The following is an 18,004-nucleotide window of genomic DNA, read 5'->3' as shown; positions in this document are numbered from 1 at the left end:
CACCCATATCCATTGACAGTGCTATATTTTCCAGCAGAGGACAATCGTGCTTTGCAAAAATCTTAAGGGCAGAGGTAGCATCTTCCTTTTCAGTATTGGCAATGTATGTGCAGAAATTACAAAAATATTGAAATTATGGATGCTAAGAAGAATCTCCACAGGATGTTGCTGAATTTCTGAAGTTAGTTTGAAAGAGGAATATCTTTTTTTCCAAAAAAGTCACTGTGTATTAAGATCAAGAAAGATGAATGTAGCTATAAAGAAAAAAAATGGAGCAGATGTTTACTTTTCTTGAAGGTATTAAAGAGTCATGTGATTCTGTAAATATTTGTTTTTTTGAGAACGAGGCTTCAGCAGAATTTAGACATGTAAACTCAAGCAGTTTGTATTACTCCCAAAACACCTAAAACTTGTAATTTCAAAATTCCATCTACAAATTAGTCAAAAAACTAAGTATCGCTAAAGTCCACAGTAAAAACCCCAAACCATGTAGGGAGGTGGTTAATGGCAGCCAGCATGGCTTCACCAGGGGCAAGTCCTGTCAGACCAACTTGGTGGCTTTCTATGATGGGGTAACCGCAGCAGTGGACATGGGTAAACCGATGGATGTGATCTATCTAGACTTCTGTAAAGCCTTTGACACGGCCCCCCACAACATCCTTCCCTCTAAATTGGAGAGATATGGATTTGATGGGTGGACAGAAAGGTGGATAATAAACTGGATGGTCGTATTCAGAGAGTAGTGGCCAATGGCTCAAAGTCCAGATGGAGATCCATGACAAGTGGTGTCCCTCAGGGGTTTGTACTGGGACCGGTGCTGTTCAATATCTTTATCATTGACATTGACAGCAAGATTGAGCGCACCCTCAGCAAGTTTGCGGATGACACCAAGCTGAGTGGTGTAGTTGCCATACTGGAAGGACGGGATGTCATCCAGAGGGACCTGGACAGGCTGGAGAAGTGGGCCTCTGAGAACTTCGTGAGGTTCAACAAGGCCAAGTGTAAGGTCCTGCACCTGTGTTGGTTCAATGGCCATTTTCGGTACGCAATGGGGGATGTTGTGCTTGAGAGCAGCCCTGCAGAGAAGGACTTGGGGGTGCTGGTCAATGAGAAGCTCGACATGAGCCATCAGTGTGCGCTCACAGCCCAGAAGGCTAACCATATCCTGGGCTGCATCAAAAGAAGCATGGCCAGCAGGTCGAGGGAAGTGATTCTGCCCCTCTATTCCTCTCTTGTGAGACCTCATCTGGAATACTGTATCCAGCTCTGGAATCCTAAATGTAAGAAGGATATGGAGCTGTAGGATATTGGAAGCTGTATGGAGCTGTAGACCTCCAGAGGAGGTCTACAAAGATGATCAGAGGGCAGGGGCACCTTCGCTATGAGGACAGGCTGAGAGAGTTGGGCCTGTTCAGCCTGGAGAAGAGAAGGCTCCGAGGAGATCTTATAGTGACCTTCCAGTACCTGAAGGGGGCCTACAGGAAAGCTGGAGAGGGGCTATTCATAAAGGCTTGTGGGGACAGGACATGGGGGAACGGGTGTAAACCAGAGAGGGGTAAATTTAGACTGGACATTAGGAAGAAATTCTTCACTATGAGAGTGGTGAGACACTGGAACAAGTTGCCCAGGGAGATAGTGGCTGCCCCATCCCTGCAGGTGTTCAAGGCCAGGTTGGTTGGGGCCTTGGGCAGTCTGATTTAGTGGGATGTCTCTGTCCATGGCAGGGGGCTTGGAACTAGATGATCTTTAAGGTCTCTTCCAACCCTAACTATACTATGATATTATGATGCCATGATGCTATGATAGTATGATACTTTGTGATGCAAGTATGCCAGTAAGGTCAAGATATCAAAAGAAGCAGCCTTGGGTTGGGTTACTGAATTAATAAAGCATCCTAAAGAACTCTCAGACTGTGCAAGCTCCACTTTAAAAATTGTGGATTGGTATCAAAAGCCAAGAAACTAAGTGTCTTTTATTATATTTATCTAATTTATGAGTCCCCTTTACTGTTTTCTAAAAGAAGAAAAAAAAATGGCCTTTTACTCAAACTGAGTTAACAAATCAGCCTCAAGAATTTTTTTCAGTTCATTAATCAAATGAACTAAATCCATTCATTTAAAACAAATCCCTCTCAGCTGATGTTCTTAAGTCTACCAAATGAATAAGCCTTTGGAGTTGCTTAGACGTGGCTGCCCTTGCAAATACTAGCTTGAAATAATATATTTATTCCTGTTCCACAACTACTCTCCAGCTGACCACCTCCTCAGACTCCTGCTTGCTGATACTAGCTCCTGTGTTCTATGTTTGGTTCTCACTCTCTGACAAGATGCAGCTCCCCATTTCTGGCTTGACCTTGACTAATCCTTCCTCAACGAGGAAGATTGGAGCTATTAAAGCCCTAGTCCATTACCTCCCTGCCACTTGTGGAACTAGAATGGGCTTTGTAAGTCGTACAAGCCTATTTTTTCTCAAAGTGCAGCTGGCAGCATACACTGAATTCCACCAAGATGTTGTCCTTAAGTCTCAGGTACACCATAAACTCTTTACTGTGGTAAGCTTCTTAAACCTTCTCAATACATAAAGAAAATTTTCAGTTAAAAAACAATCTCACTATAGGAGGGCTGAGCTGATCCATAAGATCTGAACTAAAACAGAGATCCCTTAGTGGGTTTTAACAACAGCCTTAAGTCTCTGGGCAGCAGCTCACTTCCTTACATACACACACACCAAAAAAGAAAAAAAAAAAAAAATGAGGAATGTTACAGAAAGAGATCAGAAAGAGATATACCAGGAACATAAAAAAGCACATTTTACAGTAAACAATGATGATAACCACAGCCAGATCAAACAAATAAAACAAAACAACCTCTGTGACAGCAGAAGAAAAAAAATCCAGTCAGAACAGGAACCTCTTATTGCTGGATTCTTTCCAAACCATCTCCATTAAGCACTGTAGAATAGGGAAAAGAGGTTAAAGAAGTCCTGTTTAATATTTAGCATTACTGAATAAGACAAGAGACCTAGCAAGGAATTCTTAAAGAAAAGAAGTTGCATATTTTGCCTTGTATGCCTTTTGTTTATCTCTTTATCGCTAATGGTTCCTCCAAAATTCTGACAGATGAACTTTGCATATTCCTTATTTAAATATTTTCGAGACTATGGATTTATTTACTGGAGATCTCGTGGAAATTTATATGCATTTAGATTGCAAATTACTTGCCACCATGTAAAAATTATATTTACCTGTATTTAATATTTCCCAAATACCTTCCTTTATTGGGACATGTAGTTGTAGCTGCTTGTCATAGTTTAGACATTAGCCAGCAGCTGAACAATATGCAGCTGCTCTCTTGCCCCTCCCCACCCAGTGGGACAGGGAGGACCATTGGAAAAGGAAAAAAAGACTCACGGGTTGAGGTAAAAACAGTTTTAATAGAACAATAAAGAAAGAGAGAATAATAATAGTAATAAGAATGTATATAAGAATATATCAAAATACAGCCCCTCACTGCCCTCATTCCTGAGCAGCAACAGCAGCAAGCACAGAGATCACAATGAGTGGAACACCAAACGTAGGTCCCAAATTGTCTCACTGCCTGTGACCAATTTCCTATTTTTATACTGAGCATGATGTTATGGTAAGGAATATCCCATTGGCCGATTTGGGTTAGCTGTCCTGGCTCTGCACCTGTACACCAGCAACATACGGGAAACTGAAAAATCTTGGATTTCTTAGCAACATCTAAAAACTTCCGTGTACTATCAGCATTCATCTCATACTAAATCTAAAAACCAGCAGCTGCTGGGAAGAAAATTAACTCTATCCCAGCTGCCTCTTTTGAGCAGGTTTTGCAGGAGAACATGTTCTCCTCATAGCTGAGATACTGACCCATACACGTGGAGAGTAGTATCTCTACTAATCTTTCCAGTAGGATTTTACTCATTCTGCAGTTTTTTGGACAGTCTCTCCACAGATGAGATGCAGGCCTATAAGCAGGAAGAGAGACATCTTCATATAGCAAAAGTTGGCCAGTCACATCACCCACCACTGGTGTCTTTCCTTCTCCTCAGGCCATTGCTGCCAATGACTTGACATATGACAGTAGTGAACTCTGTACAAACTTCCACCACATGGGTTGGGTACATTGGATTTCATCTGGATCTGTGGGTGTCTGTGGGTTGTCCAGGTCATAACAAATTAGCTCCCAAACAGCTAATTCCCTCAGGTACTGGATACCTCTCTCTGTGGTGGTTCACTTACTTGGGTGGCACATAATCTCTTCCTTAAATGGATACCTGTCCCTCTTGCCTGCCAGGAGTTGTCTCCAAAAGCTGAGGGCTTGTGTTCCTGTTCCAATCACTTCGTCACCACTGCTTCCCTAGACAGGGATCCCAGCTGACTGGCTTCCCTAACCTCTTATTCCAGGCTACTAGCCCTGTTAGCCCAGCAGCAGAGCACCCAGGTGATAAGTTGCTTGCCTAGCTTATGGCTGAAATATATTTCATATTTTGCAGCTCACTCCGGGATGGGGATGGGGTGGTTACCTCTGGTTCTGCTTTTCTTTCAGCACTTGTGCTGGCCTTTGTCTTTTTGAAACAAACTTTTTGTGTCCATTTCTTCTTATGTATAGGGGCGACTAACACTGGCATGGGGGTGGTTCTTTGGTTCAGCTGCAATGCCTTTCGCCAACGTTTGAGTAGCCACAGTACCTGTCACAAGGGTTGAGGTAGCTGCAGTACATATGGGTACTGGGATAGCTCCAGTGCCTGTTGTGGGAGTTGGAGTAGCCACATTGCCCTTTGCAAAGATTGGGGTAACCACGATGCCTGTTGCAGGGGTTGGAGTAGCCTCACAGCACCTCTGTTTGCACTGATGTTTAACCCTAAACAAGACTTGAAATACATTCAGGGGACCTATTCAGTAGGACCATGCTGGTTTGAACATCCCAAGGGTATCTGAAATTCTCAGGAGCTATTGTACTTAGCCTGGAGAAGAGGAAAATTAAGGAAGACGTTTCCCCCTAGTGGCTCTTCAAGGAGAAAAATGGAAAGGTGAAATTACTAATAGTTCCCACTAGATGACTCCCAAAGTACAGATGGGAAGCCACTACTGCTGCTCCACTCTGCCTGCTTCCTGTCACTCACTACTGAGTACAGATACGAATCCGTCCTGCTTCCACTAATTTTATCATACTATAAGCCAGTGCCACACAGTAGAGCAAAGCGATACCCTTAATCCAATGTCCAGAGGTGATAAACCGCATATAAACAGTGGCAAACAGTGTACACAGCAAGTAAGGTATTATAAAATGTAATCCTGAGAACAACCTTCTCATACTAAATCTGAAAAAAGCAGCTTCTGGGAAACAAATTAATTCTATCCTAGCCAAATATAAATTTTACATGGAAACAACTAAACCAATATGTCTTACAAACATTATTCTCCCACTAAAGCCAAAGTGGGGCAGTTATTGGGGAGAAAATAAACTCTATGTCAGCTGAAACCAGGATAGAGCTGTTTCAAATACAAGAAAAATCAAGAATATCTGCAGTTAATTTCTTGCTTAATGCTATAGTAGTTTGTTTTTAAAAAAATGTTTAACAAACCTTCATGCTAGAGCCGAACTGTAGCAAACAAACAGCTAGCTGATGACTTTGGCTTATTTGCATCTGCCTCCCACCTGGAGTAATACCATCTACCTTCTCATTTCCTAGTCAAAACAGTTGAATACAATTTGGCAGCCCATGCAAACAAACAAAAAATTGTATGGAATTTTCACATTACTGAGTATAAAAAAGAGGAAAATTTTACATGTGCTTCTGCATAGGCTTTCATCTGCTTCCATTGTTTTGACCCAGAGTCAATCTAATATGAAGCTGAATTGTGTATATTGTTCACTCACTGCTTTGCCTTACTGCTAAATCCTGTGTCTTGTCTAACATCTTCCCTGCCATCACTTTCCTCTCCTGGTCATATTTTGCTATGGCACTTTTCATGGGAGGTGTTGGGGTAACTCTTTTTGGCAGCGTCGTTTGCTCCACTATTGCTCAGAATTCTTGAGAGTAAAATGAACAAGGAAGACAGTGAAGTCAACTTATTACAGTCACCCAAATCAAATGTCACACATACGCATTCAAATAATAAGGAGTAAGCAGGGCAAAGCTGTTGTTGAATAATATGGCTTTGGCAAGGTTCCTCACAGCATAAGACCTTGCTAAAAGGTAAACATTCTGAATGTGGCTCAGTGTCTCTTAGCCTTCCACACTTCAAAGAGCTTAGGGAGGACCAATGTGCTATTTTAAAGCTCTGGAGCTTTGAACATTTGAAGTCTCATAAAGAAAGCAGGGAGGACTATCTTTGGGGAGGCTTGAGTGATTTGGAAATTAGTTGCCCTGGCTTAAATTCATATCTGCAAATTCATCTAACAGGAGTTATGTCCCAGCCTCAATCCAGAAGAAATAGAAAACAAAGTTACAACTATTTAATATCAGCTTACTATCAAGGACTGTAGTCAATGATGACAATCTGAATGACAGTGATCTAGAGAATGTTTGCCAGGGTAATACTGAATAAAAATCTGAAGTATCATTGTTATCACTTGCTGTCATCTGTTTTCTTCTGCATTATTTGTGTGATTTAGTGGATAAACGTCTTTGATTTGGCAATCTGATAATATCAGGATATGCTGCTGTCTCTGCTATATTTTAAAAAGATGTGACCATTGCCTGAATTTACTCTGTCCCTAAATCTGTTATTCGTCATCTCTCTCAGTGGCGTCAGAAGACTAAGGACTTCTGTTGTCCTTCAGTGACTGACTGAAGTAGGTTTGATGTTTGAGGAAAAAGCTAGTCTGATTCAAAACAGTCTTTGGCATGTGACCTGAGAAGATTGTCATCTTGGAACATAAGTTTGGGCAAGATCAGCATTCATGTATTATTTGGCTTTTATAAGCTTATGCCAGTCAGCGCACACTGGCCACGTTTGGCTATATCTAATTACAGCAATAGTGTATAGTTAAACCATTTACTAATATTTCTCCTCAATGTAAAACTACAGTCTTTCCCTAAAACAACTCTTCTCTTATAGCCAATTTCCCTTAATGCCTTCAGGTCAGGTTGCTCCCTGGCTACCTAAAACTCCTCAAGAATGCTACAGGTTTTTACCTTGTAACCAAACCCACTGCTTCTGCCAGCTTCCTAATAACAGACATAAAGTCTTCATTAGCACACTCTCGGGAAGCTATGGCGTCTGCTACCAATGTCGGGAGAGGAGACTCAGGGAAGCCAAATCCTATCTCCGTGAGTAGAAAGATTGTTTTATGAATCTTGACGTTCAAGAGCATATGCCGTTAGATCCCAGAAAGTCCGCAGCGTCATCAGGAACCCCTGACCAATGTGATGCTTCCTCTCAGACTGCCTTCTGCAGCTCAAAAAGGACACATGTTTTAAATACTTGGTTATGGTGGAAAATGTTCTGAGAAGCTGAGTTACCTGATGAGATGTCCTGAGGCCCTTGTCTATAAATTGCAGAACCCATGCCTGATTGTCATAATTTAAATTACACTTAATTAAGCTGAGTTAGAATAAAACTGGTTCATGGTAACCAAAATAACAATTAGGAATGATTATAAAAGATATATTAAAAAAAAAAAGGAGTGGTAGAAAGTACACTTTCAAGAAGTCTCCATTTTCTTCATTCAGCAGACTTGCTGTCTCTTCTGAAAAAATGAAAGTCAGTGTAAACAGCTTTCCTTATATCTTCTGCTTCATATCATGTTCATTTGAAAGGCATTATCAGACAAGCCATCCATGAAAAGGACATATATTAGAGAGTTTCCAGCAAAGAAGCCATTTTTCATGCAGCCTCTTGCAGAATTGATCTCACATTGTTCCTATGTTTTGGGTGAAGAACGTTAATCCTTCTAGCTGATCTCCCCTTCAGAATCTTCCAGGGCTTCCAGACAGGTTTTTAGCTTGGTTTTCACTGTAACCACGGTGAGACCAATCTGGCCATTCCCAATTAAAATTAAGATTATCTCTCTTTTTTTTTTTTAATAGGTAAATAGGGGTTTTTTTTGCAATTAAGAGTAATTTCCTGCAGTTAACTGGCTACTACATGACTCTCTGCCCCTACTCGGGGTAAGTTTCTTCCCTTTCCTTTTTTTGTGGTTTCTTTCCATTCTTTCAGAAGAAAAGTCAGAGGAATTTTCAGATGAGCAAATTTAAAGCACTTTGAGCTCTTGGTGTCTGAATTGCCGCAGGGCAAAGGAAAACAGGCATGTATCCCAAGTATAAAATTGCTCTATAATCCTTTGCTCAGCTCAAAAAGTCTGCTGTAAACATATGCATGTCCTTCCATGTACTGGTACAAGCTGGTCAAGCTGGTACTGTAAGTGAAATTCTGTATGCTACAGAAATACAAAGTTCTCAAAGAAGTATTAAAAGCTAAAAACTGTCACATATTATTCAGTTGACACTGAGGAAAAAAAATGGAAAAAAAAACACCCCAACCCACTGAGAGAAGACAAAAGACTTTAAATATTCCAAATTTCTCTTTTAACTAACAGCTACCTCTGAAAACATCAGAAGTGCATTTAAAGTAAACTAGACAAGTACAAATTCCTGTCAGTCTACTGTTTCTTGCCGATGTTTGTCTGCATGTTTGGAGCTCGTACCACTAAAATGGGAGCTTGTCTTACTGCTTTACCTAGGTTCATGATGTTTTCACTGATAGGTTGAGAAACTCTAGAAGTGAAAGATTCAGGTTGGTTGTTCGCTCTCCTGGAAGGGAAAATGGAGTGCTCCTGCCACTCCATATGTGAAGTAGAGTGAACACAGGGAATCTGTGGCCTCAAACAGTAATTAGGGGAGGTTAATCACATTATACTGTTTGTGGGGATTGATTTAGCCTGTCAGAGTCTTCTCCAGTGAGCTGCTGATCTGATATTTCTGGAGCACAAAAGGGCGACTGAGATATCCTTCTTTCAGCTTTCCTTTGAAGTTTGTTTTCAGGGAAGAGCTAGTGGCAGCGAGCATGGCAGTACTGGAAGCCCTATGTACTGGAAGCACTATGTACTGGAAGCATTATGCCTTGCCCAGTGCTGAACCATTTGATGGCTGGATCTGAGGCTTAGGAGCCTGATTGGATTTGGAGCTTTTATGATGAGAAAAGTCCTTAACCCTTCTGTCTCTATGAAGGGGGAGTCTATTTAAGAAGTAAGTTTTCTGGAAGCTCAGCGCAGAAGGCAAGGCAAAAGATTTATGTTTTCCTTTTCTGGAACTGTTCATCCTATCCTTGGGAAGGTGGTAAATAAATCCTAGTGTTTCCTGGAAAGGGGAAATTTTCTTCCACTTCCATCATGAAAATGTCAAGTGAGCAGAAATGCTCAAGAGTAGAGGAGATGATGCCCTGAGAAATACCTTCAGGTCCTTTACTTGAAGTATATTGCAGATGCTGTATCCTGTTCGGCTCCAGAGGATCTGTGTAGTATCAGAACAAAAATTGTAATTACAGTCACAATTTACATTAGGCAGTGGATCTCAGTTTTTCCTAATTTGACATTTTCTGCAGGCCTTTTTATTTTCCTTCTACAAAGCCTTTCATATCTTCCATGTATCTCAAATGTTAATGCTTTTTTGTGCTCTTTGTGGATTTTTGCAATGACAGGATTCTGGGCTCATCGTGACTGAGCATATATATCAACATAGCAAACAGTTTTGTCCTCTTCCATCTCTTGCTTAAGGTTGAGAATTTGTTATGGACCGAACATTTTATGGGAAGAAGAGGCACACCTACCACAGACAAATAATAAGGAAACATTCCCTGCAAGGCAGTTTAATTTAAAAGCTGTTAAGTTATTGGGATAAGCAACATTGAACAAAAGAAATTAAACAGAAGGAAAAGATTTCACAGAAGCAGAGAACAAGCTGTGAGTCACTGCTTACACAAGGTGTAAAGGAAAGTCCGCTCCAGCCAGCTGGCTGAGAGGAACCGAAGGCAAGACAGGCACACATCACACCTGTTTTACTACTCCACATGGTCTTCACTTTGGGTGTATGTACATCAACATGTGCATATGTGTGTGGACAATCTCTAAAAGCAAAAGAAACCCATTACTACATGCACCCTCTATTCATAGTATGAACGTCCAACACCCGTACAGCTAGAATAACATCATGTTAACTCATGATAGGAACAAGTTTCAGGAAGTTTCTGCCATTTTTATTTTTTACTGATATCTGCAAATATTTGGAGCTGCCAGACTCGGATGCTCTTATCATCTGGTCACCTATTCTTAAGTATTAACAACCTACCTCTTGGAGAACACCAGCTCACAAGTTCAGTCTGGTTGCACCTCATGTCTGTAGTTTTCATTACTGACTCATTGCTCTGGAGAAAAACTTGCAAGGTCCTGTACAAAGACTGAGAAAACTTTCTTTTCTACACACTTGCTGAGAAGCTTTTCCAATTAAAGGTTTTTATTCCTTTCTTAAATCTCACTGGTCAATGTAAGGGCTCTGCTTGTAATTCAAGATAGATTCACCAGACTGAGCCTGAGCAGTTTAGCGGTCCAGGATCCTGTTGATATTCGAAATGTAGGGAGTGCAAAGACATAAAAGATGCTGGTGATTTCATAGCATAGAAGCAAATCCTTTTCGTCCCTCTTCAGGCACAACATATATGCCTAATATGAGAAAACGAGTGGTGTGGTAACGGTGGGCTTCTGTTTCTCCTTGCCTTCTGGAAAACTAGCATCTGTGGTAATATTCCATTCTGGCAACAGATAACTAGTCTTTTCTTATTGTTGTTTTTACATCTTTTTTTTTTTCTATTTCTTACTATGGGTTCTTCATTTGTCTGTCTGACTTTTAGGTTCTTTGCTTTTTGACCACCAGTGTTAGATCATTTCTCTATTTTAGGCATATTTATATCTTTATTGTCTTTATTGGAATCAGTCAATCATAAAAACCCAAACACAAAGCTACAGTGTGGTCCCCTAGATCAGATCGTAGAAAAAGCTAAACGACATTTATGACCTTAATTTGCCTTATCACACCAAGGACATGTAAATCCTGCTTCTGTTTATCTGACCTTAATTTTACCTGGTCCAAAGTTCTGCAGGTATTTATATGGAATGTCCTATAGTAATGCACATTGTCTGGATACATAAAGAACACAAGGCACATAAGCTAGTTGTGTATGTACTGCTGTCATGCTTTAAAAAAGTGAGTACCCAGAGAACATCTTACTTTACTATTAAAGACTGAGACAAAGGCGGCATTAAGTTCCTCAGCCTTATCCTCATCCTGTTTCACTGAAGTCCCCCCTGCATCTAGCAAACGATGGAGATTCTCCTTGGCCCTCCTTTAATTGTTGCCATATTTGCAGAAAGATTTTTTATTATCTTTTCACAGAATTGGCCAATCTAAGTTCTAGTTGGGCTTTAGCCCTTCTAATTTTCTCTCTACACGATCTTCCTTGTAGTCCTCCCGAGATGCCTGTCCCTTCTTCCAAAGCTCATATACTTTCCTCTTTTTTCTGATATCCACCCAGATCTCTCTGCTCAGCCAAGCTGGTTTTCTCCCTCACCAGCTCATTTTCCAGCACACTTCCTCTAGACCTTGTTGCTCTATTCTAATCCACGTCCTGTACAAATATAGGGCTTGTCTCGTTTGGAGAAAAGGAGACTGAGGGGCAACCTCAGGAGAGGTAGCAGAGAGGGAGGTGCTGGTCTCTTGTCCCCGGTACCCAATGCCAGGATGACTGGGAAGGGTTCAAAGCCGCACCAGGGGAAGTTTAGACTGGGCACTAGAATGCATTTCTTTACTGAAAGGCTGGTCAAACACTGGAACAGGCTTCCTAGAGAGGTGGTCGGTGCTCCAAGCCTGTCAGTGTTGAAGAGGCATGCTTAACAACATGCTTTTACTTGGTCAGCCCTTACGTGGTCAACCAGTTGAACCAGATGATCATAGTATATCCCTTGCAACTTAAATAGCCTATTCTATAGGTGCATGCCATAGGACATTAAAGAAGCAAAGAGGGTAGACAACAAAAACATGGACTTACTTTTTCCTTCCCCTTCCTTCCTGCTCCTTCACCCGCCCCCAGCACAGATAGAAGCCTTATAAAGTGGAATTGATTTTTCTAAAAGTGATCATTAAAATTATACTTACCAGTTTTAAAACTTAATACCAAGTTGACATTTGAGCAGGTACACCCACTAAGAGGAATACTGCAGCCTCTGAAAGACTCATGTTGAAGCATAGGAAAGGAGTGAGAAACAAAGAGAGACAGAGGGAAATTAAGACATCTTGACCACAATCCTGATGTGCTGCTTGTTGCTTCACTGATGTGACTGAATATGTCCTCTGGTGATAACAAGGGGGAGGAGAGGAGACTGGAGCAAAGCTGAGCCTGAGAAAGGAGGAGGGGTGTTTTTTCTCTAAGTGTTTTAGTATTTTTCTTTTTTTTGTTTCCCAATATCCTAGTCAATAATTAAGCATTTATGCTAATTGGCAACACATTAAGTTAAATTCCCCAAGCTGAGGCTGTTTTGCCCATGACAGTACGTGATAAGTGATTTTCCTGTCTTTATCTTGGCCTGAAAGCTTTCTTGCTCCTGTTCTTCCCATTTTCTGCCCTGTGTTGCTGGGCTGGGAGGGAATGTGCAAGTGTTTGGCTGTTGGACAGGGCCAACCCACCACTATCACCTGGGCGAGTGTGACAAAGAGTCAGTAGGAGAACTGAGCTTATCAAAATACATTTTCTGATGCTTGCAAGCTATCTACTGGGTAGGTAAAAAGAATATGAAATCCTTCTGAGCTAAACACCGTACTTGTCATCTGAAACTCAAAGGCTGATCATTTCCAAAATTCGTAAGATGCAGTGTATCACAAATCTTGACAATTACTACCATTCAGAAACATTCAGCTGAACGTGAGAGCTTTTGCTTAACGGATGCAAGGATTTATTAGCTGCTGTATATGCTATTGACTTCAGCAGTTGCTACACACAAACTTGCACAAATGCATTCAAATTAGTTGCCTCTACATTTCAATAAAGAGTTGATCTACGGCCAAATGCTTCACTAAAGAGGAAGATGTTTGGGTTAAATGTCCTTCCAAGGAATTAACCTTTGAATTATGCAAAATTGGAAGATGCTGATATGAAAGCATCCAGTACCCATCCTGCTTCTTTCATGTTTTCTATTTATCCCTCCCGCCCTCATTGACCAGCATGCACAAGCTTGTGCTGCCAGTCCCAGCAGTGCTCCAGCCATCCTCCTCACCCGCTAGCCCTGGCTGATGCAAACCTGACACAAAGCTTCATGAAAAGAGATGCAAATCAACCAAGCCCCAGTTTTCTCCATTTATCTGTTGTCCCTGCCAGGTCCATCACCTCCTGTCTCTAGGGTGTGTCGGTTCCCTTAGAATGTTTCAGAAAATCTCTGAAAAAGCCTCTGCAACGCTGCCTGTTCCCTGGCCAATATCTGGTTTGGACTAACACCACAAAGGATGTTGTAAGCAAGAATGAGTGCCACTTAGTAAGGTAGCATCACCCTTCCAGTCCCAGCTGCCACACCAGGCTCATAGAATCATAGAATCACCAGGTTGGAAAAGACCTGTTGGATCATCGAGTCCAATCATCTCCCAAATGATTTCAAGGGATCCTCAAAGACCCATATCCTGCCCTCTCATGAAGCCAGGCCCAGAAAGGAGTTTATCTTCTCCCAGAGAGGACTTCAAGCACCCCAAAACTCTCACAAGCCAAGAGCAAAGGACTGGGGCTTCTGTGGCACCGAAATCCCAAATTGACCACTTTAGAATCATGAGATTTTCAGAAAAATGAAGACTCCAGAAAGCACTAGTGCTGTAGTGGCACTAAAATAACAGGGTCATGAGTGAAGCTGCCCTAATACTGCTGAAGTACAGACGGACAAGGAGATCCAGCTACTGGCAAAGAAACCCCAATCCTTTATAAGAATTTTCTGTCTTTTGAAAAGAATAGACGTATCTTTATTTTTCTGAACAGCTAAACTAATTTGAAATCATACATATTTCTTAAATCTGTGCTTTAGGCAAATTACAAACTGCTTCTTACACCTATCACCTAGACATGAAGCTCAATACCCTGAGACTAAGCAGGTAGACTTGTCAGCAAACAACTACGCTGGGCAATTTTTAATTCACTTCAACTTAGTAGCCAGAAGCTAGTCAAAAAGCAAATTCAGTAGCAGGGCAGAAGACTCAATATTGCCTGTATTTTGTTTTGGAGTTAAAATGGAAAATGGACTGTGGTTCATACATGTGAGACATAATTTTTTAAAAATATTACATTAAAAAACATGGCATTTTTTCCCCCGTTATAATAGATAGAAATTTCTTCAGCAGCTCTGTTACATTCTTAACACACATTTTGAAGTTTTGGGAAAAATCCAAACCCTATGCTGAGGTTTCAGTATGCTTTCTTTTTCTTGCTAAACTAGCAGCAATAAATAATAAACACATCCTGACTTGAAACTTTAGCTGCCTACAACACTTCATTTAACCAAAAAATTGGTAACAATGTCCTTCTGGATTTGTACAGCAAGCTTGTCTGTGCCAGTCATTGGAAAAGTTGCTGCAGCACCTGTCACTTCCTTAGTACCAGTTAGTTTCAGATGCACCTCAGGATTATTTTCTTTTATAATGTATTTTTCTTTTTTATATACATATACATGTATCTATGTATATACATAGATTTCTTCATATGTTAAAGAATATTTTTGCTTTATACATATGTAAAACATATTATTCAAGAACCTGATTGAAACTCAGTGCAGCCCCAAACTTATCTCAGTTTCTTAAGATCCTGTGTAGACGTCTCTCTGCATTTATCTCTGAGACTTGCAATTATCTTCATTGGAAGTTCCTCTTTCTTCACATCCCATTTTTGTTCCTGTTACCATTCAGTTAGTATCTCCTGACATCTGATAAGCCAGCAGATCTGTTTCAACACATCCTTTCTGGATATCTGGGACAAAATGAATATTACCTAACTTGATCCATCTAAACAAGAGATTAATGCCAACATCCAAAGTGGTGAGAGAAATTCCACTGCCTGTGTTGGATCTTTATTAACCCCCTTCTATTAATATGCTCAAGATTACAAAAATTTACATTTTGAAAATTTCACACTATCAGCTGTATTGCTTTTGTATTCCTATTCATAGATAATATGCCGACTATTAAAAAGCCCTCTATAAAAATATGTCATTCTTTTAGTATGTCTGCTTGTACCAAAACAAGAATAAAATATAGACAAGTTTACTGGTAGTAGTAAATGTTACTGTTGATGCAAAATAGATAGCAATACCCTACTCTCAAACATTATAACATTTCCCCATGCAGAGCAGAACCAAATCTGAAGTAGGTAAGTTATTTCATTCAGTGAAGAAAAGTACCTTTTAATAAATAAGTATCTGATATGCAGGTTTTGATGAGATGAAATTATTACAGATATCAAGCCTTAATTAAAAGCTACAAATTACTGAACAAAACTGAACTAAAGAACTTTCAGGAAACAAAACTGTTATATTACAGAACTCAGGTGTTTGTATTTATAAATATATATACATAAACATACAAACAAAAGGACAATAATGAATAAAATTTCTTTCCTTTACACAAAGGAACCAAGCAGTCTCTATGCCCTCCAAGCATTGCCATTTAGTTACCTCATGCAACTGCTTTAGCTCCTGCAGGCTCTGTTCACATTTTTGATATGGGCTTGTATTTTCTGCTGCACGGGTTAAAACCAAACCTGCCTGTTCACATGTGTCTAGCATAAGGAAAGGCTTTGTTTCTTAATAAAACCCTTTTTTTTTTTCAATACTACTGTATGCTTATGGGATTGTAAACTTAGCTTTTCATAAATATTTTGTAAGAACTGCTACATCCTTCCAATTCTTTGTTCAAATTAAGGCCCTTCATTTTAGAAAGAATGAAAATACAATTGATTCTTTTAGAAAATAGAACCAGGCAAAATGTTTCATTTAATAAACTAAATCTCATTGAGCTATCCCAGATAGACTTCTTCAGACACTGAGGTCTAAACTAAAGATAGCAATCATACGTAAAGATTTTAATATATACACAGAGGATATAACATGTACATGCACTGCCAAACGTTCACAATGCATAGAAAACTAATATTTTCTGAAAAGGCAGTGTTTGTGAATGTATTCTGTGCACAGCTTTCTCAGATGAATTGCAAAAGAAATCTTGTATCGCTTGGCAGGTAATGTTGAAATCAGCCCCTAAAGGATTTACAAGTTGACAAAATCCACTGATAACTATCAAGTCAAACTCCACTTGCATGTTACTTACTAATTAATGTTGCTCTTTTTAGGTTTTGGAAAACCTGTGTACCTTTCTTGGTTGTCGGGTAGATATTCTGTTCATCTGGCAAAGTGTTCTTTTGTGTGTATGTGTGTGTTTGGGGTTTTTTTCCCCTGGTATCTCCTTCAGATACCAGCGCTGAGTGCAGACAGCTAAATTTCATGTGTCTGAGGTAAGTACAGCCTGCAGCCCATTGCTCTGCCCATCTCTGGAGGGAAGCATTCCAGCAACAGGGGAAGATACTTGTGATTTGAAGCATCTATGCAGAAGCCTCAGTTTACATCCTTCCATCATGGGCAGCCCCAACTCAGTGCAAGTTTAATTGCCTGGAGTATAAACTGCGGCACCCCAAGGGGCTGCTTCCTCTGTGATACATCCTCCCTAGCTAGAGATAGACAAGGTAAAGGCAGTAATTGCTATAGGAACGAGTTTAGCCTATCCAGAGATGTCAGAGCAAACTCTTAAGACTAGCAATGCAAAACACAGCTTTGCCTTTGCCTTTTTTGCCATGCAGTCCAATCTCTTTTGTCTGACAACCATCAAATATGATGCTTTTCCCTCAGACAGTATGGCAAAATATTTTGGTTTTTTATGGCTAACTGGTGGTGAATTGATCTGTAATGGGAAAGCAAAACATCTACACAATAAATCCATAAATCATTCTGTAATCATTAACAAGCATTCTCAAAATCTTACTGCTGCCAATTAGAAATGTAATTCACTAGAACTGGTCACTCACTATATTATACAAAGGAAAAAAAAGAGGTCTTTGCTCCTTCATGTTCTGAAAAGGGGGATGTGATAGTAATGGTCATCCTCTGTCAGGAGAGAAATCTCATTCCATTCCCTTCGGTATTCATCTGGATAGTTTACTTGAAATTCCTCAGTGTTAAACCTATGCAGTCTGTAAACTCTTATCTTTACTTCAAGTAAGTATCCAAGAAGAAGCAGTTCAACCTAAAGATGAAAAAAGTCTGTAAGACATTTATTTCTAGACTTAGAAAACAAAACCAAAGATAAACCAAGTCAAGGCAAGTCACATGCCTTCATAACAGTAGAGAGGGAGTAAAAGTGGCCCTTTTATAAATGAGATAAGAAAATTAAATGTTTTGGGATATTCTGAATGTTCCAACACTCCTTCCACTGCTCTGTTGTATGTAGAAGATATTATGGTATCTTATGGAAGATATACTCCTCTTCCACCTCTCACATATTCATATATTCTCACAATATATGAACTGCTCCCAAAACACCTTACACAACTTACTGGGGAGCAGGAAGGGACTAGGTATTATTAAAAGATTGATACACCTTGAAAAATGGGAAGTCTGCCACCTTGTGATCAGTTGCTACATGAGAGAAATATTATATTAAAGGAAAAAAAATCCTTGTACTTCATGTATATGAAACCTGAAAACTGGCATCTTCATTGACTCTTCTGGCAAAGGATTGTTTAATATGAAAAAAAATGCTTTGGAAAAAGCTCATATTCTTGGGCATAGCCAGACAGAACAGAACTTGTCCAGTTACAACAGAACTGCTCCTGAAGTTGACTGCAACACGTTACAGTTGACTTCATAATTGAAATTGATTATAAAAAATAATTTCACCCATTGGAAAATGA

The 18,004-nt window shown here is 40.0% G+C and overlaps 1 protein-coding gene across 3 annotated transcripts in view; it reads right to left on the bottom strand.

The window, feature by feature from the left end:
• Positions 1-9,427: 9,427 nt before the first annotated feature.
• Positions 9,428-18,004, bottom strand: part of OTULINL (OTU deubiquitinase with linear linkage specificity like) — a 31,462-nt gene continuing 22,885 nt past the window's right edge. For all 3 annotated transcript variants that reach the window (XM_054060065.1, XM_054060067.1, XM_054060066.1), the window contains exon 8: positions 9,428-17,337. In XM_054060065.1, coding sequence (XP_053916040.1) covers positions 17,158-17,337 — 180 coding nt within the window. In that variant the 3' untranslated portion in view covers positions 9,428-17,157. The remainder of the gene's footprint in view (positions 17,338-18,004) is intronic.

The sequence above is a fragment of the Cuculus canorus genome, chromosome 2 (assembly GCF_017976375.1).
Source record: "Cuculus canorus isolate bCucCan1 chromosome 2, bCucCan1.pri, whole genome shotgun sequence".
In the NCBI taxonomy this organism is placed as follows: domain Eukaryota; kingdom Metazoa; phylum Chordata; class Aves; order Cuculiformes; family Cuculidae; genus Cuculus; species Cuculus canorus.
Note: the sequence above shows the minus strand (reverse complement) of the source record. Positions and strands in the feature narration are given on the sequence as shown.